This window comes from Euprymna scolopes, chromosome 22 (assembly GCF_053919585.1).
Source record: "Euprymna scolopes isolate OS-2025 chromosome 22, ASM5391958v1, whole genome shotgun sequence".
NCBI lineage: Eukaryota > Metazoa > Mollusca > Cephalopoda > Sepiida > Sepiolidae > Euprymna > Euprymna scolopes.
Window position 1 is genome coordinate 28,794,387 of NC_136503.1, and position 25,320 is coordinate 28,819,706.

General features: G+C 29.8%; 1 protein-coding gene and 1 non-coding gene across 4 annotated transcripts in view; one reads left to right on the forward strand and one right to left on the reverse strand.

Moving 5' to 3' along the window:
- Positions 1-25,320, forward strand: part of LOC145243929 (structure-specific endonuclease subunit MUS81-like) — a 69,466-nt gene that overhangs the window by 34,265 nt on the left and 9,881 nt on the right. For all 3 annotated transcript variants that reach the window (XM_080107053.1, XM_080107054.1, XM_080107055.1), the window contains exons 10-15: positions 4,913-5,083; positions 9,771-9,892; positions 10,061-10,164; positions 12,254-12,370; positions 17,616-17,711; positions 19,783-19,911. In XM_080107053.1, coding sequence (XP_079963179.1) covers positions 4,913-5,083; positions 9,771-9,892; positions 10,061-10,164; positions 12,254-12,370; positions 17,616-17,711; positions 19,783-19,911 — 739 coding nt within the window. The remainder of the gene's footprint in view (positions 1-4,912; positions 5,084-9,770; positions 9,893-10,060; positions 10,165-12,253; positions 12,371-17,615; positions 17,712-19,782; positions 19,912-25,320) is intronic.
- Positions 22,366-22,558, reverse strand: LOC145244106 (U2 spliceosomal RNA). The gene has a single exon (XR_013862982.1). It is a non-coding gene; the product is annotated as a U2 spliceosomal RNA (small nuclear RNA).

A 25,320-nucleotide genomic window follows, 5' to 3' on the forward strand; every position in this document is an offset into this window, starting at 1 on the left:
ATTATTATTGTTAATATTTTTTAATAATATTATTATTGCCAATATTTTTTAATAATATTATTATTGCCAATATTTTTTAATAATATTATTATTGTTAATATTTTTTAATAATATTATTATTGCCAATATTTTTTAATAATATTATTATTGCCAATATTTTTTAATAATATTATTATTGCCAATATTTTTTAATAATATTATTATTGTTAATATTTTTTAATAATATTATTATTGTTAATATTTTTTAATAATATTATTATTGCCAATATTTTTTAATAATATTATTATTGCCAATATTTTTTAATAATATTATTATTGCCAATATTTTTTAATAATATAATTATTGTTAATATTTTTTAATAATATTATTATTGCCAATATTTTTTAATAATATTATTATTGTTAATATTTTTTAATAATATTATTATTGCCAATATTTTTTAATAATATTATTATTGCCAATATTTTTTAATAATATTATTATTGCCAATATTTTTTAATAATATTATTATTGTTAATATTTTTTAATAATATTATTATTGCCAATATTTTTTAATAATATTATTATTGTCAATATGTTTTAATAATATTATTATTGCTAATATTTTTTAATAATATTATTATTGTTAATATTTTTTAATAATATTATTATTGCCAATATTTTTTAATAATATTATTATTGTCAATATGTTTTAATAATATTATTATTGCCAATATTTTTTAATAATATTATTATTGTCAATATGTTTTAATAATATTATTATTGCCAATATTTTTTAATAATATTATTATTGCCAATATTTTTTAATAATATTATTATTGTTAATATTTTTTAATAATATTATTATTGCCAATATTTTTTAATAATATTATTATTGCCAATATTTTTTAATAATATTATTATTGCCAATATTTTTTAATAATATTATTATTGTTAATATTTTTTAATAATATTATTATTGTTAATATTTTTTAATAATATTATTATTGTTAATATTTTTTAATAATATTATTATTGCCAATATTTTTTAATAATATTATTATTGCCAATATTTTTTAAAAATATTATTATTGCCAATATTTTTTAATAATATTATTATTGTTAATATTTTTTAATAATATTATTATTGCCAATATTTTTTAATAATATTATTATTGCCAATATTTTTTAATAATATTATTATTGCCAATATTTTTTAATAATATTATTATTGTTAATATTTTTTAATAATATTATTATTGCCAATATTTTTTAATAATATTATTATTGCCAATATTTTTTAATAATATTATTATTGCCAATATTTTTTAATAATATTATTATTGTTAATATTTTTTAATAATATTATTATTGCCAATATTTTTTAATAATATTATTATTGCCAATATTTTTTAATAATATTACTATTGCCAATATTTTTTAATAATATTATTATTGTTAATATTTTTTAATAATATTATTATTGCCAATATTTTTTAATAATATTATTATTGCCAATATTTTTTAATAATATTATTATTGCCAATATGTTTTAATAATATTATTATTGTCAATATTTTTTAATAATATTATTATTGTCAATATTTTTTAATAATATTATTATTGCCAATATTTTTTAATAATATTATTATTGTCAATATTTTTTAATAATATTATTATTGTTAATATTTTTTAATAATATTATTATTGTTAATATTTTTTAATAATATTATTATTGCCAATATTTTTTAATAATATTATTATTGTTAATATTTTTTAATAATATTATTATTGCCAATATTTTTTAATAATATTATTATTGCCAATATTTTTTAATAATATTATTATTGTCAATATTTTTTAATAATATTATTATTGCCAATATTTTTTAATAATATTATTATTGTTAATATTTTTTATTAATATTATTATTGCTAATATTTTTTAATAATATTATTATTGCCAATATTTTTTAATAATATTATTATTGCCAATATTTTTTAATAATATTATTATTGCCAATATTTTTTAATAATATTATTATTGTTAATATTTTTTAATAATATTATTATTGTTAATATTTTTTAATAATATTATTATTGCCAATATTTTTTAATAATATTATTATTGCCAATATTTTTTAATAATATTATTATTGTTAATATTTTTTAATAATATTATTATTGCCAATATTTTTTAATAATATTATTATTGCCAATATTTTTTAATAATATTATTATTGCCAATATTTTTTAATAATATTATTATTGCCAATATTTTTTAATAATATTATTATTGTTAATATTTTTTAATAATATTATTATTGTTAATATTTTTTAATAATATTATTATTGCCAATATTTTTTAATAATATTATTATTGCCAATATTTTTTAATAATATTATTATTGCCAATATTTTTTAATAATATTATTATTGCCAATATTTTTTAATAATATTATTATTGTTAATATTTTTTAATAATATTATTATTGTTAATATTTTTTAATAATATTATTATTGTTAATATTTTTTAATAATATTATTATTGCCAATATTTTTTAATAATATTATTATTGCCAATATTTTTTAATAATATTATTATTGCCAATATTTTTTAATAATATTATTATTGCCAATATTTTTTAATAATATTATTATTGTTAATATTTTTTAATAATATTATTATTGTTAATATTTTTTAATAATATTATTATTGCCAATATTTTTTAATAATATTATTATTGTTAATATTTTTTAATAATATTATTATTGTTAATATTTTTTAATAATATTATTATTGTTAATATTTTTTAATAATATTATTATTGCCAATATTTTTTAATAATATTATTATTGCCAATATTTTTTAATAATATTATTATTGTTAATATTTTTTAATAATATTATTATTGTTAATATTTTTTAATAATATTATTATTGCCAATATTTTTTAATAATATTATTATTGTTAATATTTTTTAATAATATTATTATTGCCAATATTTTTTAATAATATTATTATTGTTAATATTTTTTAATAATATTATTATTGTTAATATTTTTTAATAATATTATTATTGCCAATATTTTTTAATAATATTATTATTGTTAATATTTTTTAATAATATTATTATTGCCAATATTTTTTAATAATATTATTATTGTCAATATTTTTTAATAATATTATTATTGCCAATATTTTTTAATAATATTATTATTGTTAATATTTTTTATTAATATTATTATTGCTAATATTTTTCATTAATATTATTAATATTTTTTAATAATATCATTATTGCTAATATTTTTCATTAATATGATTATTGTTAATATTTTTTAATATTATTATTGTTAATATTTTTTAATATTATTATTGTTAATATTTTTTAATATTATTATTGTTAATATTTTTTAATATTATTATTGCTAATATTTTTAATATTATTATTGCTAATATTTTTTTAATATTATTATTGTTAATATCTTTTTAATATTATTAGTGTTAATATTTTTATTAATATTATTTTGTTAATATTTTTATTATATTAATATTTTTTATTAATATAATTATTTTTATACACTTAAGTCAGAAATATAAGAATTAGATTGGATAGGTTTTTAAAGAAATAACCTCAAAACTAAAATTGTAGGTATTATCAATATGGTTGAAGTACTGTGACTTGCTTCTTTGGTAATTTCTTCAAATGGACTCAGTAACAGGACAATTTTTTGAACAAGTCACCATTGATAAATTGCTAAGGTAGGAATCTTATTATCAGCAGCACACATTACAAGAGCTTTTTGTTATTCTAAATTGCATTGAATTACATTGGAAACATAAAATAACGATAAATTTAATTATTTTTATTAGACCATTCTCTACTTTCACCTAACAATTTAATAAGCAAAACAACCCCCAAAATATTACAACTTCAATTTTTTGGGGGGAACATAAAACGACAAATAAAAAGCAAATCGAAAAGCCCTCCCCTCCTAAAAAAAAACAGTAAAAGAAGTGTCCTTACAAAAAATAAAGGTAAATGTGTAGTTTAGCGGTGTAAATTATTTGACAGACAATAAAAACTATGTTTATATGAAACATTATTAGACCTAAAGGCTGAAATAAGACAAAAAAAAATTCATTTTTATGTTTTTTTATTATTTTTTTATTAGACTAAATATGCACGCCTTACATGTTTAAAATTTGGCCTTTTTTAGGTTTGGCAGATTGGTCTTTTTAAGGCGAAATTTGGCCTTTTTTATGCTCTTTTATTACAAAAAAAAAAAATGGCGGCTAAAAACATAGTTCATGAAAGAGCTTAAAAGGCCAATCCGCCAAACCTTAGAAAGGCCAAATTTTAAAATTAATATAGCGGCCTCGAATAATAAATATAAATGATAAAAAAATAATAAAAATGAAATTTGTTTTCTGGTTTTATTTCAACCTTTGGGTCTGACAATGTGTTTTATATAAAAATAAATAGTTTTTATATTTCTTTTTGTCTGGCAAATAATTTACACCACTAAACTACACGTTTACCAAAATAAAAAATAAATGCACGCATTAATGTTTATAAACGTTATTTTTTTTAGGTTCACAAAATCGTGAGTTTTCTTAGGACAGTGATCCCTTCTGCCAAAATATCTGGTGGAGAAGGTATCAGATACTTTGGGAGGGGGATTACATTTACATGTTTTTATCCGTTCTTTAGTTTTTGAAATTGTTGTGGGGGGTATCCATGTTACCCATGATGAAAATGATTAGTAAAGCAGGCGTGTTTCAAACGGAACTTCATGTCAACCCAGGTAATGCTGGGTACCCATGCTAGTATATATATATATATATATATATATATATATATATATATATATATATATGAGTGGTATGTTTTAATTTCATCATTTCTTAATTGTTTTTTTTATCCCTTAGTGATCGATTAGATAAAGAGAAGAGCCAGAAAAGAGATCCATCAGTGATAACAAAGGATATTATACTCAATGATGCTCTCCAAACTGATGAAATAACTCCCGTCGATTTCACACTACAACCTGGCACATTTGATATCGTTCTCTGTGTTGATAACTGTGAATTCTATGGAAGGTTAGTTTGTTTTTAGTTTTATTTTTTTGATATTTTTTTCATTTTTTATTTTTTTTAACAAATATATTAAGTTTAGACTAATCTATATAATTATAAAACTCAAGTGACCTTGTAACAGGTGTTGTAACCCAACATCCGGTTTACGACTTCCAGGTGCGCATGTGTACATAAACAAATAATCAATGCGACAATAAAACGTATTGTTTTACCGTGTATGTTTTCAGCATCCCAATTGTTTTTTTTTTCGCGTTTAAATTAAAAGATATATCAAAATTTGAATTTAACTTTTAGTATTATGGTATCTGTTCAGATAAGTATGGCAAACCACTTATAATTCAATGGCTCTTGTTTTTTTTTTGTTTTTTTTCAAAAATAAAAAATTATAAACAGAATGACTCCTAGAAATCTATCTATATTCTTTTTTCACTTTAATATACTTTCATATAAATGTTTCTGTTATGTCACAATAAACTATTTTCTTTACGTCACAAGTGTCACGCTCAAACATTAATTCCATAGCTAATATAACATACTGACCCAATGGGTCACGGGTAGTCTAGTTTATATTATTTTTGAGTTCAGACTAATTGATATTATTTATGCTATGTAATCTATCTATACTCCTATAAATTATTATTTTTTGTGTGTGTATTGATATTCATATTAAAAATCTTTTTTTTTATTTATTTAAAAAAGAAAATACAACTTTATTATATATGGGTCGTGGAATTGCATTCACTAACAAAAGATCTAGCTAATGTGCATATTCTTTTAAACATTCGTTTTAATTAACTCCTTATTAGTTTTTTCGTTTTTCTTATTGGGTGATCATCTTTAGTTAATTATTACGTGTAATTATATTCATGCAGATATTCTACATGATTTATACGTGCGTAATATTTGTGTAAAAAGGTTATAGTAAACAAAAACATTTTTCTATATATGTTTATGTATGCGTATATATTTTTGTTTAAAAGATGTTGCCTACCAAACAACCCTGTCAGTTTTTGGTCTACAGACTTGAAACTTAATGTATAGAATATTTGAACCCATACAAAACTTTATATGTGGGTTTTAGCCAGGGAAAATCAGTACAAAAGTGAAAATTAAAAAAAAATGAAATTTGCCAGGTGAAAACCAAACAACGACATTACAAATATGCATGCGTAACATAGTAGCTATTGGTTCATATTTTAATTTTTAGTCTTACAGCAAACATGTCTTCATAGGTCAGTCATTAACATCAAATAAAAAAATAAATTGTAATTTAAACGTTTTGGTTTCAATTCTTGGTGGTGGCACATGAGTCATCTTTTTACAAACTTTTAAAATCATTACTATATGTTTGGTTCAATATAATTTAATAATAAATAGGAAATCTGCATTTATCAAAATATTATATTTAAGCATATTTTATGACCGGGCAATTCCAGGCGGCCTGCTAGTATATGTTTCACTCCATAATTTTATAGCTTGACATACTTGGAGACAGAGTTTATGAATTTGGACATTGGGCATAATTATTTTTCCTCTGATTTGATCACGAAATGAACTTGGAGAACAAAAGTGAAAATATGAAAGAGAAGTGATGTCAATTCTTGTACTTGTAGTGGAGTTCACCCGAGGTTGGTTGAAGCAGCTCATTGCACATTGCACATCAAGACTGTCCACCCTCGATGATCAACAGCAAAGTCAGCATCATGATCAAGCCATTCGTGATTTCAGCATCGGGCACCAAAAACACGAGGACCAGATACGAGTCCCATGTCTGCTTTGACCGTTGCAAGTGATAACTAGAGTTGTCCACCTCGGCACTTCCTTTAATCAGGTGCATTGGGTGCCACCAGTGACATCATCTATATGAAGGTGAGGGGATTCTGGGAGAAGAATCCCTTAGTTTCAATAGAGAAGACTTGTTAATATCTGTTAAGAAATGTGCAATTTACACAGTTTTACTCTTAATAGGCTCTCTCATTGTTCCTCTCTTTTGTCTATGAAGATCACTATGAAATGATCGCAGCTTGACATTTTTTTTTTTTTACAAAGGCATCGCCACTTATCAAGGCCACGAGGCCACTCGAGGATAAGGGTTTAATAGTGTACCGTAGAAATTGGACAATATAGTAATCGTAAATTTGTTAACTTATATGGAACGGCTCATCAAATCTTGTTTACGTTAGATTTGAAGACAACCATATTGTAGTCAGCTGGAAAGCAGGCAAACAGAAGGCAGTTCCACAGGCGTGCAGTTCTAAGAAAGAAATTTTGTTCATGGAATCTACGTTTAGGTTTAGGCACAGATAAAGAGTGGGGGAAAATAGTGATAGTTTTCTGCTAGATGGATGTTTCTTGTGAAAGTCTGGCGGGGGGGGGGCCATAGATTGGAGCTCAGTCGAGCACTTGCCATGAAAATGATGATAGAGTAGAGACAAACTCGCAATACCTCTTCTATGAGAAAGAGGTTGCAAGGATTATCACTTTGAACTCAGGTTGCTTTTCGTCTGTTGACAAAACTTACTGCAACACTGTTTTTTTTTTTTATTTATTTACAAAATGTTTAAAGACAGAAAACACAAGAGAGTAAACTTTTTTTTTAATTTTTACTCTTCTTCACTCCCAAACAAGGCATATTGCTTGTTTAACAGATGACTGTGGGGAGTTGAACAGCAAGATGTTTGTTCACATTACATTTAAACTTCTGCATAGGGAGAAGATTAAAAAATTTAGCAGTCTGAGGGAAGAAATTATTAGAGTAGAAGGCTTTCCGGCATCTAGAGACCTCAACAGTGAAGGTGAGGGATTTTGCCTGATTAATCAGGTGTATGTATGCCGAGAGGGCAGAAGTGCTAGGAGTTCATCAAAGCATGCATGCATGTGTTAGAGAGAGATACAGAGCTGGATAGCCCATCTTGCTACATCAAACACTCACGTCTGTCATTTACCAAATTCTTGGGGAAAGACAACAGACACGTCTTCTGATTGAAATTTTGCCAACTAAAACAGTAAGAGAGACTTCACTGAAAGTTACCTAACTTCTCTACAGTGAAGGGGTGGGATTTTGTGTAGCAAAATGTAGTAGGCAAAAATCAGGAACAAAGATAGAAAATAGTCAGTTTTGCCCTACACAGTCCACCTCTAGAAGAGAGGGATTTCTTGGCTGTAATGACCGTAGAGAAAGAAGGAGACAGAAAAAAAAGGCAGAAGAAAACTCGCTTCTCGCAGATTCGTAGTTTGTCACAAAGAACAATCCAACCGCCAGAACCAACTACACACAATCTGCAGGACACTGCGTGACTGCTTCCCAGCATCCTGCCTTTATATATTTGCATAATTGCGCGAGAGCACACGCGATTCTGTGAGAATTGCATGGGGTCAATGCTAATAAAAACCCATGGACGCCATTTTGGAACTCTCTTCCACTCGGCCCGCAGCACAACACATGTATCCGAGGTAAGCTCTTTATTTCTCCCCATTTCGGTTATTGCCAATTCTGCTACATTTTGTTACTAAATGGTTTTGTCAGGCGGGTATATACATCAAGGAGGCACAAATGCTATGAGTTCATCAGAGTCCATTAAAATATTTGTAAAAGAAGCATAAGGACGCAACATTGTGGTGATGGGACAGGGGTTGGAGCTTAGTTGATAGTGCAGGACCTATTAGATTCAAGACTCTTTTTTTGGACCCTGTCTAAGCGAGAGGGACTAGTGATGGATGCACCAGTCCAGATGTGACAACAATACTCCATGCATGGGCAAATGGTGGCTTTGTAGAGATACAAGATACTCTTGGGTATGAGTAATTTTCTAGCACGGTAGAGGGAACCCACCTTCTTTGCAGCAGCCTTTGCTATATGCTCAGCATATTTGTTTCAGTTCATGTTTCTCGTGAATATTAAACTGAGGAGTTTGAAGGAAGAGTTCTTAGGTATGGTGTTATTAGTCATCGCAATCGGTGGTTGAGAAGGATTAATATAATTGTTAAAGGAAAGAAGCTTAGTCTTAGTAGCATTAAATGTTACCATCTATTTGTGGCTCCATTCCACTATGGATAGTAGGCCATTTTCTAAGAATTCTTAGATATGTGTATATTAAATTTTTTTTTTTTTTTTTTTTTTTTTCATGCCTATTATAGAGCATTGTATCATCAGCAAATATACCCATCTCAGACAATGTTATCAAATAGGTCATTTATGAATATCAGGAATAAGAGAAATTCAAGCATCGATCCCTGAGGTACTCCCACATTAATATTATGCTTTTTGGATGTACGTCCATCAAAGACAACCTGTTTTTTTAACTTGTCTAAGAAGGATCTAATTATATTTAGCATTTATCTAGTAATACAGTATGATTTAATTTTTATTAGTAACCCTTCATACCAAACTTTGTTAAAGGCTTTAGATATATTAAGAGCTATAGCCTTGGCTTCCCTTGCTTTATCCTGTGCATAGTATATACAGTCAGGGATGACCATTAAAATATATGGAGTAAAACAAGATTGCCTAAATTCATAATGTTGGTCAGAGAGATGATTAGTTTTTTGTCATCTTGTTAAATGTAGTAAAATATAATTTGAAATGCACACATGTATTTTCTTAGCATTCGTCTCTTGTGGAAAATGAGATGTGCGTTTTAAAATAAAACATTTTATCTTTTAAAAAAGTAAATTTCCTTTTTGTTTCCAGCTCTACAAACGATAAAATCATTCTTCCAGAATTAATAAAAAATGGTGTGAAATGTAATTTACGGAAATTACATGTTGGAGATTTTTTGTGGATTGCCCAGGAACGAGTCTTCAGTACTCATGGTAAGAAAACAAACTGATCTGTTTTTTTTTTTTTTTTTTTTTTTTTTTGTTGCATTATTTTGACTTTGTTTTCTTTGTTTTTTTCTTTTTATATTGATTAATTGATATGTCTCCATGAAATGATATAATCATTATAATTGTCTTTGTTTACATCCCATTTCTCTCCAGGTCCGACCAAGCCTCGGGAACTTGTGTTGAATCATATTGTGGAACGTAAACGTATGGATGATCTTTCCAAAAGTATCACAGATGGAAGATTCCGAGAACAAAAGGTAAAGATTTTGATAGAAAAAAAAAGAAATTAAAAATATCAAATTTAGGAATTAATTTGGATCAAAAATTTGTTTTTGAATGTCACATGGATTCTCTTGGATTTCACAAATCATTTACATTTGTGCAAAGAACTATTATGTTTTTTTTTTCCCTTAAAAGTATAAAACTGACATGCCACAAAACTACATCTAAAAAAGCAATCACATTTCTGTACAAAGGTTTCAAAAGGTAATTTATATCGTCATCAGTTTAACATCTTGTTTAAATGTTGCATGGTTTTTACAAATTGACTTCCAAGGTAATCTATCTCTGGCCAGGTCTTTATTTATCCCTCTTTCTCTCAAGTTTGTCCTTCCATGTTTTTGTTGGCCTTTCCCTGTGAACTGGACCTGCTTCCTCAACTGTCCCACACCGACTGACCCAAAGGCTCTCATCCATTAACACAGCTGTACTTCTCATGTTTTCCTTAGTCTTTCACTGCTAACTGACACTGCCACCTCAACTGTTCTACATTTTATAACTCAATAACTCTCATCCATTCTTTCAACGTGGCCATACTATCAAAGTCTTCTTTCCTACATACATCTCTCTATACTATTGAGCTTTTTTAGCTTCCTCTTAGGCTATTAAATTTAAATCTGTCATTAAGTCTCGCACATCCATCTTATTCCCATATGCAACAACTATCCTTAATCCTCATTGGTTGGGTTTCATATCTATACTTCATGATACTGCATACACATGTCTGATAGAATCTTCCCTTGGTGGCAAGTTTTAACATTCAACTAGTTAGTAACGGTAGAAGTTCCTTACACCTACTCCATATTCTGCTATCCATCTTTCCACATAGTTATACCTCTCATGTTTTTCTTGGTCTTCTCGTGCCAACTGACCTTGATACCTCTACTGTTCTACACCTACTAAGTCAAGAATTCTCATCTATTCTTTCATGGTGATCATATCATCAAACTCTCTATACTATTCAGATTTTATTTTATTATTGGAATCCTATAAGATGAGTAAATTGTATATTTATTTATTTGCAAACTGTTATCCTCATCTTCATAGTTGACGTTTTGGCCAACTGTTCCTCTGGCCTCCACCAGGTAATTAACTACTATTGGATAGGAATACTAAGTCGCTAAGCTGTATCCTCAGTAATTACTGCCTTCCATAGTTGTTGTCATCTCACCACGTTTTGGCCAATTAATTCTCTGACCAGCTTTGAGTAGGATCAAAACCACTGTCTTCAGACAATGCTCACCTGGAACTGCAGATATTTAACGCCTCTATCCATTGTGCCAAGGGCCCCAAAGGGCTACCAAGGTTGGATTTTTTGATTTTATAAATCCAAGTTTTTTAGTTCTTATCTGGTCTTCCATTGTCGGGTCTGTACTGAATGTTGTATTGTTTTTTATTGGAATCCTTTGATATGAGTAATTTGTATATTTATTTATTTGCAGTTGTTGTTTATTTATTTATAGTTGTTGTGTCATGACGTTTTGGTCAATTATTCATCTGGTTCCTTTACTAACTGATGAAAGGGGAGACTTGATTCCAAATATTTATCATATGTTATATCTCCTCTCTGGTAAATTTCACAATGTATAAGGATTATTTGATACTGGAAATATTCATAATCGTTCCCTATTTCCAAAAGAAGGGAGATATAACATGATAAATATTTGGAATCAAGTCTCCCCTTGCTGTTTCAGATCATTTGAAACCATAGCAGCAAGTTTTATTCTCCCCTCCATCAAGGCCAGAGGATTTGAAGATATATATATATATAGAGAGAGAGAGAGAGAAAAGATTTAAATTATTTTTCAAATAAAGTTCCAAACAACATGCACAGAAATATAGTTGTTTACACCTGTTTCAAGACAATGTTTATAGTAAGCCATGTTCTCTATATATATTACACACATGAGTGTGTCTATGTATGTTTCGGAAATAAAGAAAAGTTTTAGGTTATTAAAGAAAATGATTTTCATAAATGATTGTATATGTATTAACTTAAAATTGTGTTTTTGGTTTTCTTTGATTATATTTTACGTCTTTTTTTTTTTTCTTTTATTGCCTTTTTAGTTCCGGCTCAAACAATGCGGTCTGAAATATCCAATCTATTTGATCGAACAATATGGATCGGCTCAACACTATAGCGTTTCAGAAGACAAATTAAAGCAGGCCATAACGAACACACAGGTAAACGTCTTCACAAATCTCAACAAGCTACAGCTGACTTTTAACATTAAATTCATTGTCATGTATCGAATGGCCTTTTGCCAGACTAGGCTGATCTGAATGCTTGATCTTTTTAGGGGAAATTTATTAATTGATCCATGTGAGTTTAGGAACAAACAACTGATTGTAAGAATGCTTAATTGTCATACCATATGAGAGGGATGTATTAAGGGGGGTTTAAAGGTTATAAATGTAGTGACACAACAGCAGACAAATTAGAAGGTTGTATCCTGATTAGTGTGTAGCATTCTATTGTTGGTCATATAACTGTGGTTATATATCTGGAATTGGCCAGCTCACTGTCATTGTGTGTGTTTGTGCATACATCTGATATTTTCCTTCGTTGCCCCGTCACGTATTCAACAGTAGTTTTTTCTTTTGTTACTTTTATTCACTGCAAACTTGCCACTTGGACTTAGGGATAGATTTATAGGAGGCATCCTAAGTGGGAAGCTGGGCAGTAAGATGTTTGTTCATATTGCATTTAAATTTCTGCATGTTAGTACAATCAAGAGAGCAGGGAGAGAAATCCCACGGCAAGCAGTTCAGAGAAAGAAACTATTATAGTTTAAAGTTACTGGCATCTGGAGACTTCTACAGTGAAGGGGTAGAATTTTGCTACTAGTCATGTTTGTTGGGGGCATTCACATTGAGGAGATACAATTGTTGTCATGTTGCAGTAATAAAAAAATAAAACAATAGGCTAGAAAATTTATTAATTGAAAGAGTTTTCAAAGACATTTAGCAAAAATTGAGTTTTGCTTAATTGACCTAAGATTTGCAAAGTTTTCAGAAAATAATTACCTCCTTTTTGTTATGATTCACACTCTCCGGTTTCTTTTTTTTTTTTTTTTTTTAGCAAAATTCAATTTTTTGTAATTGTTTTTGAAAACTATTTTTTGTTAATAATTAATTTTCTACCTTATCGTTTTTTTTTTGTAATTCTTGGGTATGATCATTACTGTGACATGACAATAAGTAGATACCATTGGTTTTACTTGAAGTTCAATATTTCAACTTTCGCTATTAAAAAATAGAAGTGCTAAAAATTATAAGTGATTAACTCCCCTTATTAAAATTAACTATTTTAATAAAAATCAGTATTAACAAATTTTATTTTGTATTTTAACATTGCAGTGAGTTAATATAAGATGGACTAACAGATGGAAAAATATTTTCAAGAAATAACTATAACAATTACGAATAAATTTCACAATAAGCATTCGATGCCTCTGTTCAGTCTCGAAAGACAAAGGATACCCCCGTAGGAGCAACTGCGCGGCAAGGATTCTGCAATCTCCAACCAAACCTCTCCTTAATCGTGCCGATTGTTTGAGTCTAGTAACAAGGAGAAGTCCAAGACGACTGGAAACAATGCCGAGATAAGCGGAGAGCATATACACACTTGGAAGTCGCAAATGGTCACTCATTTAATACTGACCAGGTTCAACGTTGCTTAACTGTGATCCAACGGGAACTGGTGTGTCAATGTGATTATACCATACACAATAAGCATTACACCATTTATAGAAATTAAGTTTATTCAATTTGATGCAGGTCATGTAAACATTTACTGTGGTATAACCACAAAAAACATTACCAGTTCACAAGAATTTATGGGATTTTAAAAACCTACAATTTTAAAGAGAGGTTTTTACCTTGAAATTGAACACAGTTACACACATTAGATCATTGTGCAGAGTGGAACAATAAATTTATCGCCCTAGAAAAGATGACCTGATTCCATTTCCGTTTGATGAAAACCGGTTTTATTTTTATATTGCAGACCATCTACTAGTTGGCAAATTGTGTACAAATCCCAAGAGTGATAGGAACCTTCTATCATGTCTGAAAGTGACACAATGTTCAAGGAGAGAGATCGGAGATGCGCCACTGTACAACTCGTGCTCTCTACCGATCCAAGTTATGACAACAGGACCAATTTCAGCTCCCGCAAAATGCATCGCTGGATTGCCACGAATAACAGGAATGTACCAACGGTGATGACAACAAAGTTTTGTGGCCACGGTTATGGTCTTTGGAGTGGTTTCAAGTAAGAGCCACATCATACCACCTCACATCTTCAACGTCAGCTTGAAAGTCAACACCAGAGTGTACCTGGATGTGCTGAAGAGTGTGGCGATCCCCTGGTGCAATCAGGTGGCAGCAGGACTCTGCACTTGCCCACAGGTCCAAAGAGACCCAGGCTTCAGAAAGAGTGCTACGACTTCGTACGCTTCTCTCACTGGCCCCCTCCTCCTTCAACCTGAACCCGCTGGACTACTTCGTTTGGTCATACGTTGAGAACATCACCAACATGACCTCCCACAACACCAAAGCTAGCCTGATTGTCTCCATCTGCCGAGTATTTGCAGAGCTCCCGCTGGCGTTTGTGGAAACGGCATGCTCCCAGTTCCGGTCTCATATGGTGGCGGTGATGTAGGCTGAAGGCTGCTAAATTGAATAGATATCAGCTCTACCACATAATCAAGTTACCTAAATTGATTTTTTCAATAAAAGTTTGAAAAACTGTAGTGTTTTTTTTTGTTTTTTTTTTAGGGCGACACTTTTATTGTTCCATCATGTAGAAGTTTTAACTAAACAAGTGAAATTTGCTATTAAAAAAAATTACTTTGCTTTTGCTCTTTTTCTCAACACTGATATTTTTCCATGTTTTGTATTATGATAGTCTTCTATGACTAAATACATACCTAACTTTATAAAGATTATATATTAATAACAGTGGCAGTATCACACATAGACATAACTGTGCTTAAAGCAATCTCTTCAAGTCCATATTAGAGAGTTTAGTACAGAAAGGTGTATAACTTTGCTTATTGCTAAACCAAGAGTTATGTCCCTTTCTATTTTAGGTTTCCTTTAACTAAACAACAGACGTGAGAAGAATTTTCATTTAAACTTAGTCAAATTAAATATTTTTTTCTTTTTTTTTTTACATAGGCATCGCCACTTATCAAGACCCAGAGGCCACTCGAGGATAAGGGTAAAAGAGTGTACAGTAGAAATTGTACAATATAGTAATCGTTAGTAATGGAGATTCGGTAAATTTGTTAACTTATATGAAATGACTCATCAAAAACTTGTTTACGTTAGACTTGAAGACAACCATATTGTAGTAAGCTGGAAAGCAGAAAAACGGAAGACAATTCCATAGGCGTGCAGTTCTAAGAAATAAGCTTTGCTCATGGAATCTACGCTTAGGTTTAGGCACAGATAAAGAGTGGGGGAAACTAGTGATATTGTTTTCTGCTAGACGGGTGTTTCTTGTGAAAGTTTGGCAAGGGGGGACCATAGAATGGAGCTCAGCCGAGCACTTGCCATGAAAATAACGATAAAGCAAACTCGCAACATCTCTTCTGTGAGAAAGAGGTTGCAGGAAAGAGAAAAGGACATCCCCCACAAGGCTACGAAGTCTATTTTGAACTCTATCAAGGCAGGATAAGTCCTTTCTAGCAGTTCCTGCCCAGATGTGGCAGCAGTACTCCATCCTTGGACATACCTGGCTCTTATATAGATAGAGAATTGCATTAGCAGTGAGATATCTACTGGATCGATAGAAGGATCCCACCATTTTTCCAGCGGCCTTGGCAACGGATTTAATGTATGTGTTCCATTTAAAATCAGGAGTAAAGGTCAAGCACAGAAGTTTATCAAAACATGAGGCCTCCTCAAGACGAGAGTCATTCATTTCAATTGATGTCAGATGGGGATCAGAGTGTTGATGATGTAAAGACAAAGATTTATGCATGGATACATTTGCCATATATATATATATATATATATATATATATATATATATATATATATATATATATATATGAACAAATGATTAATAAAACATATTAAAAGACATCTTGAAAAAGAGTTAAAAACATATTTAATTTTAAAAAAGGAAGCACAAGATAAGTGGATAGTCCTTAATCCGCAGAGTTTCAGAGGGAAAGAATTAGCAAAATGCAGGATCGGATTTTGCATATAAAAGTATTTAATGAAACTACAAGTAAGTCACAGATCTTACTTGGTTAAAAAAAGGGTGAGGTAAGGGGAATAGGAGGTAAAAGAAAAATGATAAAAAGATTTCACATGAATGGATAGTCTGGTGAAGGGTAAAAAATCCAAGAATGGTAAAATTTTTATATATATATATATATATATATATATAATAGAGAGAGAGAGAGAGAGGAGCACCTCCATATATATGGGAGAACCCATATTTGTATCTGTTATTCATTGAGGAGCTTCTTTTTTTTAATAAAGGAAATAAAGGCAACTTCTGAGACAGAAAATGAAGGAATATCAAATAGAGATTATAAATACATCATAACCTATTTGACTTGGAAATCTACTGGTCAATATCAGGAACTCATACAGACTTTTCCAACTGAACCTTTTATTTAATTTGTGTAGGTTGATTTTTCTCACATTTTCTGTTACGGAATTTGTGTTTCTTTCACCAGACTCTTTTTAAGAAGAATCATTTAAGGATTCTGCTTCCATTTTGATGTAACCATAACTATGATGAGTGTCTTTATCTTCGTCAAAATTGAAAATATATTCAAAATTTTCCCCATTACATAATTCATGTTTCTTTCGCCTGACTTATATATTTATTTCTGTCTGCTGGAATGTGTTCATCTTAAATTCTACGCATTTATGTAGAATTTAGAAAATAAATAGAATTCAGTGTAATAGTGAAATGAAACCAATCATTTAATAAGAAATCATAAAAAATAAATAAGTAATTAATTAACCCTCATTTTTTTCAAAGTAATATACAAATTAGTTATCCTTCATGTAGTCGCTCGCATACCCATGACTGAGTATATTAAGAATGTTGTTTTTAATAATTTTTAAATAGAAAAAGTAGGCTTTTAATATCAGTTTCAGAGCGAGAAAAAATAACTCAACTTTATAGGTATATAGATTTATAACATAATTTAGTGTCAGAGGAGAAATAACCAGAGTGAACAGTATTCCAAAGAATCCAAATAATATGGGTTACACATCAAAAGCTTTCAATGTTTCTTGAAACTTGAAACTCTCAGTGACTTCCGAATTTATATCATTGACAATTTTTTACGGCGCACACAAAAGATGTCTAAAAGAAATAGATAACAAAACTAAATTTAAAAAACATGAATATAAATCTGTTCCTAATATTTTTTGTTAATTTTTAAATTTTCAGATAATTGATGGTTTCGGTGTAAAATTTACACAAGACTGCAAGGAAAGCATCGCTTACTTGACTGTAATGTCTCGTTACCTTGAAAGTTTTTATTCTGTAAGTATATTTCTCAGTTGATTATGATTGTCCTAAAATGGTGGACATTTCTGCCATCTTTTGAAAAACTTAAATTTCACTTCACAAATTTATAAAGTTTCGACTAATATATTAAATTGTGATTCAATGAATTTCAAAAAACCGTTATTGAAATGAGGTGTTTGAGTTTCATATCAAAGATTTTTATTATTCTAAGCAAGACAAAGAATACTTTAGAAAATTAATCTCTTTAACCTATAGTGTTTTGATGTCTACCATCTCATCAGAGGAGAGAAAATATTAGCAAATATTTATAAACGTATGTACCCTATTTGCTAAAATCAGTGAGACATGGAAAGTCAAAGTCAAAATAATTAATTAATCAGAAGTCCTGTAGCAAGAGGATTTGAAGAAAAGGATATGAACATTGTAGATCCAGATTTTCATATCCTTTTCTTCAAATCCTCTTGCTACAGGACTTCTGATTAATTAATTATTTTGACTTTGACTTTCCATGTCTCACTGAGCCCTTCACTCATTTCCTAAGATTAAGCATGTAAATAGTGAAAAGTGGAGAAATACCAGAGATTGTCCCAAAATGGCAGGCATTTCTGTCATTTTTTTGAAAAATGTTAAATTTCACTTCACGAATTGCTTGTTTAATATGTTCACAATATTTCTTTTCTATATTATAAAGTTTGGACTGATTGGACAAGATCACATGTTACGAAATAGGATCATTTTGAAGTAGACAACAGTTAAGCTTATCATCTGTGGTCCTCTCTTCTCAAAAATGGTGACTGAAAAGTCATGTGAATTTGAAACTCTCAAGAACCAACTTTGTCGGTAATAATTGTTTACAGAATTGAATATTATAAATAGATATTGCATTACCTCCTCTCCAAGGGGAGCTCTAATGTTTTATATGATATTATCAAATACAGAGTAATGACAATACAATGTAATCAGATCTTGTATCTTTGATGCTCAATCACAATGATCCTCCAAGACTAAGGAAGACTTTTTTTTGCAAATCTAAAATCGATTAGTACAATGCTATACAACTACTAAACTACCATATCCAACACAGTAAAATAACGCTATTCAAATTTTAGTAAAATTAAATTCTATCAACATTTGTCAGAAAAAAACGCAAGTGAACGTATTATATAAACATTTAACACCTATTTTTTCATTAGGTTAGGTAATAATATATCTGCAAAATCTATTTATTCATATGTATGAAATGTGTTTGTTTAATTCAGTTTTGGAGTCATTTAGGTAACCGTGCAGACCTATTTTTTTTTAAAAAAAGGACTTTCACAAAGTATTAAAAACAACCTTGCAACATTTATTAGTAATGAAATAGACATCCTATCTCCACATACACATTATGTATATTTCATTTCAAACAGTGGTCTTGGGTTTATGTCAGAGTGGAGTATCTTTTCAGTTCAGTTCAAGGCAACCGCCCTTCCAGACATTACTTCCTTCTGGAATGGGGGAGGGGGGGGCAGATTGCCACTTGAGAATTTGAGATCACAGCAACTTTTTCACCCAACTAGAGTACCCTCTTTTTGCAAGAGCTGAAAGGCAGATATCTCTTGTATGAACAGAGATAGTAAAGTTGGATATTTCCTTCAATCGAAACAAAAAACAAAATAATCAGATTATAAAACTTTGCGAGATGTCAGCGAACATGAGTCAGATATTGTCTGTCTTGCATTTCTCATTTGTCTATTACTCAGGTGCTAAGGTTAAGATAAAATCACAGGGAAAATTCAAAGATCTTGTTTCCTGACTAGGACAAAGACTGCCGTTCCACCCTCTATCTTATTTTCTCTTTATTTGGGCAACATGAGGATACTTGTTTGTCACTCAGTTTGCATGGAATGATAAATATGGATTTTCGAGAAAGAGGGATGAATAAAAACCCGGCCAGAGATAGGATGTCTTGGAAGTTAATTTCTAAAAGCTTTCCAACACATGCCAGCATGTAAAACAGACGATAAACCACGTATAATGCTGAAAATGATCTGCAATAAAAACTGTAATGCTCTCTTAATATTTTTTTCTCTTTTATTTTCTCCAGACAAAAACTTTACACGGAACTCGCGAAATGATGAAGAACCAGCCGACAGAATCTTCGTTTGATCTGGAGAAAACTTCAGAAACACTTTACATCTTTGAAGACTTTAACAAATCTGCAATAAAAAGCAAGGTCAGTTATTTTTTTTGCTGTTGAAGAAATTGTTTGTCTGTATCTATTATAGAAATGATTTGTGTTTGATTAAAAATCCAAGACTAGAATATTTAGACAAGAAAATATGGTGAATCAGGAGAACAGACGACTCAGTCCACAGCAAACGATGATGGATTAAAAAATTTGTACCAATATAAAAATATTGCACTTACTTACTGGACTTTCTATTTCAGTTGAAGAATAAATCAAATTGGTGTAAAAAATAAATCTGTAGAAGTCTTGGACATATTTTTTATTTTAAAAAAATTATGTTTTTACAAAAATAAGTAATAATTAGGGCTATGGCAACATAATATTCTTATCATTGTTTTGACTCTCGAGTATATATTCGACACAGTTAAATAACCAAGAATGACATCACTCTATATAAAAGCATATCAGATATCCACGGATACACACTAGAGAATCAAAACAATGAAAAGAATATGCTGTTGTCTTAGCCCTAGTAATAATTATTTTTTGCATAAAATAATAAAGTATTGCTTCACTGTTTTAAATTTTTTTTAGTTTTATAAAAAAATATACTACTTTTTAAAATATTTATTGATTTTTTTTTTGTTTTATTTAAAAAAATTTTTTTTTTTTTTTTAGAACAATTATTAAAATATATTAATTTTTGAAAAAAATGTGGTGCTTCTTCCTTAAATTCGAAAATCAAAATATTAAATTTCAAGTAAAACCAATGGTATCTACTTAATTTCCATGTCACAGTAATGAACATATTCAAAAATTACGAAAAAGGATAAAGTAGAAAGTTAATTATTAATAAAAATAGTTTTCAAAGTCAAAACTTAATTTTTTCTAAAAAAAAAAAACAAAAAAAAAACTGGAGAGTTCGAATCATAACAAGGGAGGTAATTTTATGTTGAAAACTGAAAATCTTGGGCCAATTTAGCAAAGCTCAATTTTGATTGCAAATTCTGGAGCAAACTAAAAATGGCTGAAGTAGTTTACTATTTGAAAAGCTACAAAAAAATAAATAAAATAAAAATGAAAAGCGATGAAAAGAGCTGTTCAGTCTGTTGAAGAACTAATCACATTCTACAAGAAAAAAAAAAATAATAATCTTTATGCAAAAATCCAAAACTGTAATCAAATGCAAACAAACATGCACACTTTTTTAAAACTCTATCGTTTCACTCATTATATTTGATAATGATGATGATCATCGTATGAATCCGAAAATTCTATTGTTGGCATTGGTTTCCCAGATATTTTTTTGTCAGAATTCTTTCTAGAAATAAATCTGGTACTTACGGGAAGGGGCCATGAAAAAGTTGCCAAATTCCTAAGTGAAAGTGATTTTTGTGAAATGAACCGAATTCGAACTTGGAACTCCTCGGTCATCAGTCCGTGTTGTTAACCACTTGACCACCATCACTTCCCATATTTTATAATATGTAAAAAATGCACAAAAATATTTTTCAATTGAGCAAAAGCATTGACTATAAAGACGCGTATGAATAGAGTGGTTAGGATTAAAAACCTTTTTTAATTGAAAAAAAAAAAAAACTTCCTAAAAAATAAAACAATCAAGTGGATTCACGCAATGATTTGAATAAAATTATTAAGCTCCTTCAACGTGGCAGATACTAGAGTAGCTCGTGCAGGTTATGTATGCATGTTTGCATGTACAGCTAAACTTATCAGAAATCTACTAATTGAATTGAAGGTCACTGATTAATGTTTGCTTAGTGACACATCTGCCACTGACGGCGAAATGGCCATGCCTGTTTTTAACGAAGTACAAACACCAACCAGCATTGTATCTCGGAAACTGTCGGGCATATGTGGCCATTTCGCCATCAGTGGCAGATGTGTCACTAAGCAAACATTAATTAGTGACCTTCAATTAGTAGATTTCTAATAAGTTAAGCTGTACGCATAAAAGTGCATACATAACCAGCATGAGCTACTAGAGTAAATACAGTTAATTGAATACAAGTTGTTATTATACCTATTAGGGATGTTAAGGTGATTGTGTTTTTTTTTCTTTTTTTTTTTTTCGATGGTATAATTATGTACCTATTTACTATGCCTCCCCACGGGACAGAGTTAGACACTGGGGTCGTTTTTTAACGTGGAGAAAAGGTACAAAAATAAAAATTGTCTCAGTCGTGAAGGATTTCTCCTCCACCGAAAGAGAACAAGAAATGGAATTGCAGCATCTGAAGAACAGATGGTATTTATTTGCTCCCCCACTGAGCAAATTAGGCACAAGGCCGTTTTTAATGTGAGGTAAAAACCAGCTCCCCTAAAAGTAGGCAAATAGGGGGCACTCTGGTTACCAAAAATAATAATTGTCCCAGTATAGAGGGTCTCCCCTCCATTGACTGGTACAAACTATCTTAAGTGCAGCATCTGAAGAACAGATGGTATTTATTTGCTCCCCCACTGAGCAAATTAGGCACAAGGCCGTTTTTAATGTGAGGTAAAAACCAGCTCCCCTAAAAGTAGGCAAAAAGGGGGCACTCTGGTTACCAAAAATAATAATTGTTCCAGTATAGAGGGTTTCCCCTCCATTGACTGGTACAAACTATCTTAAGTGCAGCATCTGAAGAACAGATACTACACTTTGATCTTGACCAAAAGGCCAAGATGTAATTGAAGATGGTAAACTCTATAAAACTTCATTTCAATTACATCAATTAAGAAAAATGAATGTTGGTTTAAAAAGAAAAACTATAAGCTCAATGACATCCAGCATCTTGTTTATATATTGTCTTTAGAAACAATTATTGAAATTTGTTTTTTTTAATCTCTTTAAGTAAGAAGGAGGAGGACGGATTTAATTGACCCTGACCTTAAGTAAGAGGAGAAATGAAAAGAAATTGTTTCATTTAATGCCTGGACTAAGTAACTGTTCAGCAATGGTTCAAACACTTCCAGTTGTTTTCTTTAGGGTGACAATTTTATCACTCTACCGTGTATATTACAAAAATACAAAAGACAACTCCAAAGAGAAACACAGACTCTAAGACTTTCTATAAATTTTCATTGCACTCTGGGTGCGTGTGTGACACCATGATGGGAAACTACCCTCTAAGCGCTAACCTCCGCATCTACATCTATTGTCAAGACTGTGTCTGTCAGTTGGTTGATCAGTTTATTTCCTCACCTCCTTCAAGCCACGATCTGCATTCAACCGTGTCCAACACGCAACTGTATCCCACAGGCCACTTTCTTTTAACCATTATTGATTGTTGTAAACCGCTTCCAACTGTTCTATAAGACTACCGCAAAATTCATGACCACACCTAAAAAAAAAAAAAAAACACCCACACATTAACTCTAAAATATATTGACCAATCCCTTATTTAGTTCTTTGTCCTCAAATAGTATTTGTCTCAGTGAACCACCTGCGGATTGTCTTTTTTATTTTTACTTGAGAGTCACCACATCAAGGCCCGAAGGCCACTCGAGGGTAAGGGTTAATGAATGTAAAGTGATAGTATAGTAATCGTTAATGGTTTAAATTGAGTTGAATTTGATTTGTCTGTTCATCAACCGTTTTCTTATACTTTTTTTTTTTTTTTTTGATAAACTTATTTCCTCTTGCCTTTTGTCATATGCCTTTTACGTTTTTTTTTTATATCATCGACATTGCCCCTTCCGCTTAGGTGGAGGGTCAACGTCGATGGTATCCCACTATAACTTGCAATCAAAAACGTTCAGGTCAAAATGGACATATAATTTTGTAACTTTGTTAAAAATAATGAATCTATAAGCTTCATGCGAGCAAAGGTAGTTATAAATTAAAATATAGTAACGTTAGAAATAAAATCACGTACAACATCATTTCCACATTTCTAAAGTTATGGTAAACAAAAAAAAAAGATTTTCAATCCTAAATTTGTATAATGACGTTGCTCCTTTTCCAACCTCTACTGAACATATGACTAAAGTTTGTAACAGTAGCATTCTGGAAAAGAACAAATTAGTCCAGCATATGATGGGCCAATAGCAAGAATCCAAAGTAATGAAAGTGTTGAAATGATGGTAAAAATCCAAAGCGTCCAGAGTTGAAAATTCCTCAAGAAAATTCTGTGTTAAAGTAGGATACGTAGGCATGACTGAATATTCGATCACACCTGCATATCCACCTTTAACGAGTCATTTGCCTTACTGTTCATTTTTGTACTTCTGTCTTTTTATCTACTCCTATTTTTCCCTACTCACTTCTAGCAAACCCATTTACTCTATTTGCTGTTCCTACTGATTTATACCTATAGTCTTTTTCCTATTAATATGAGGCCTATTTATACACAGCAATGCTTCAAGAAAACTATCTTTCCATAGTCGACTGTTTTTAGTAAGCACTGTTGATATTGGAATACAAAATTAAAAAATTAATAGTTTAAAGCCAAATAAGTGTTAGAATTTTTTTCAATAAATAAATAAATATATTTATATATCAAAATTAAAATTTTAATAAATAAATCTATTTAGTGAAAGAGATTCTGCACTTATTTGGCGTTAAACCATTAAATTTTTTTAATTTTGTATATATATATATATATATATATATATATATATAATCTTAGGGGGAGCACATTGATGTACCTATTTACTATGCCTCCCCACGGGACAGAGTTAGACACCAGGGTCGTTTTTTAACGTGGAGAAAAGGTACAAAAATAAAAATTGTCTCAGTCGTGAAGGATTTCTCCTCTAACGAAAGAGAACAAGTAAATGAAGTGCAGCATCTGAAGAACAGATACTACACTTTGATCTTGACCAAAAGGCCAAAAGGGGAGCACATTGATGTAGATTAAGGAAGTTTTTATCAAAATAATATGCAAGATTTCTCTCCCTTGAATTCACCCCGTCCCCTGAAACTTATAGTAAGTAACAAAGATATATTTCTTCTCCATTTATACAGTTGGCTAAATATATATTCAACCCGTTTCCACGAATAGTAGCGGTGAAGAGATGCTCATAAAGCCAAGTCAATTCATGATGGTCTCTGGTACATAAACTATAATGCCTTCTCAGATAATAATCTGAGATGAAGACTCTTGAGGAAGTTGCGTGTGAGGAAACCTATCACTCTACTTGCCTCGACAACAATAAGTTGAAGCACAAACCTGTTGAGAAGATTGGCATATTTTGATTGTTTGTGATCTTCCGTTGACGATGCTACATGTCCAGTGTTTATTACTGATTCTGTTATTGACAAAGAGGCTAAAATATCGACACAAGTTGCATCCCATACAAGCGACTTGAGATTAGCAAAGCTAAACACTGTTTCACTATCATGAATCGACTTGGCTTTATAAGCACCTCTTTGTTGTCACTATTAAGTGGAAACACCTTGAGGCTACTCTTAGCCTGCTAAGCCAGCAAGATATCCGTTGAAACCTACTG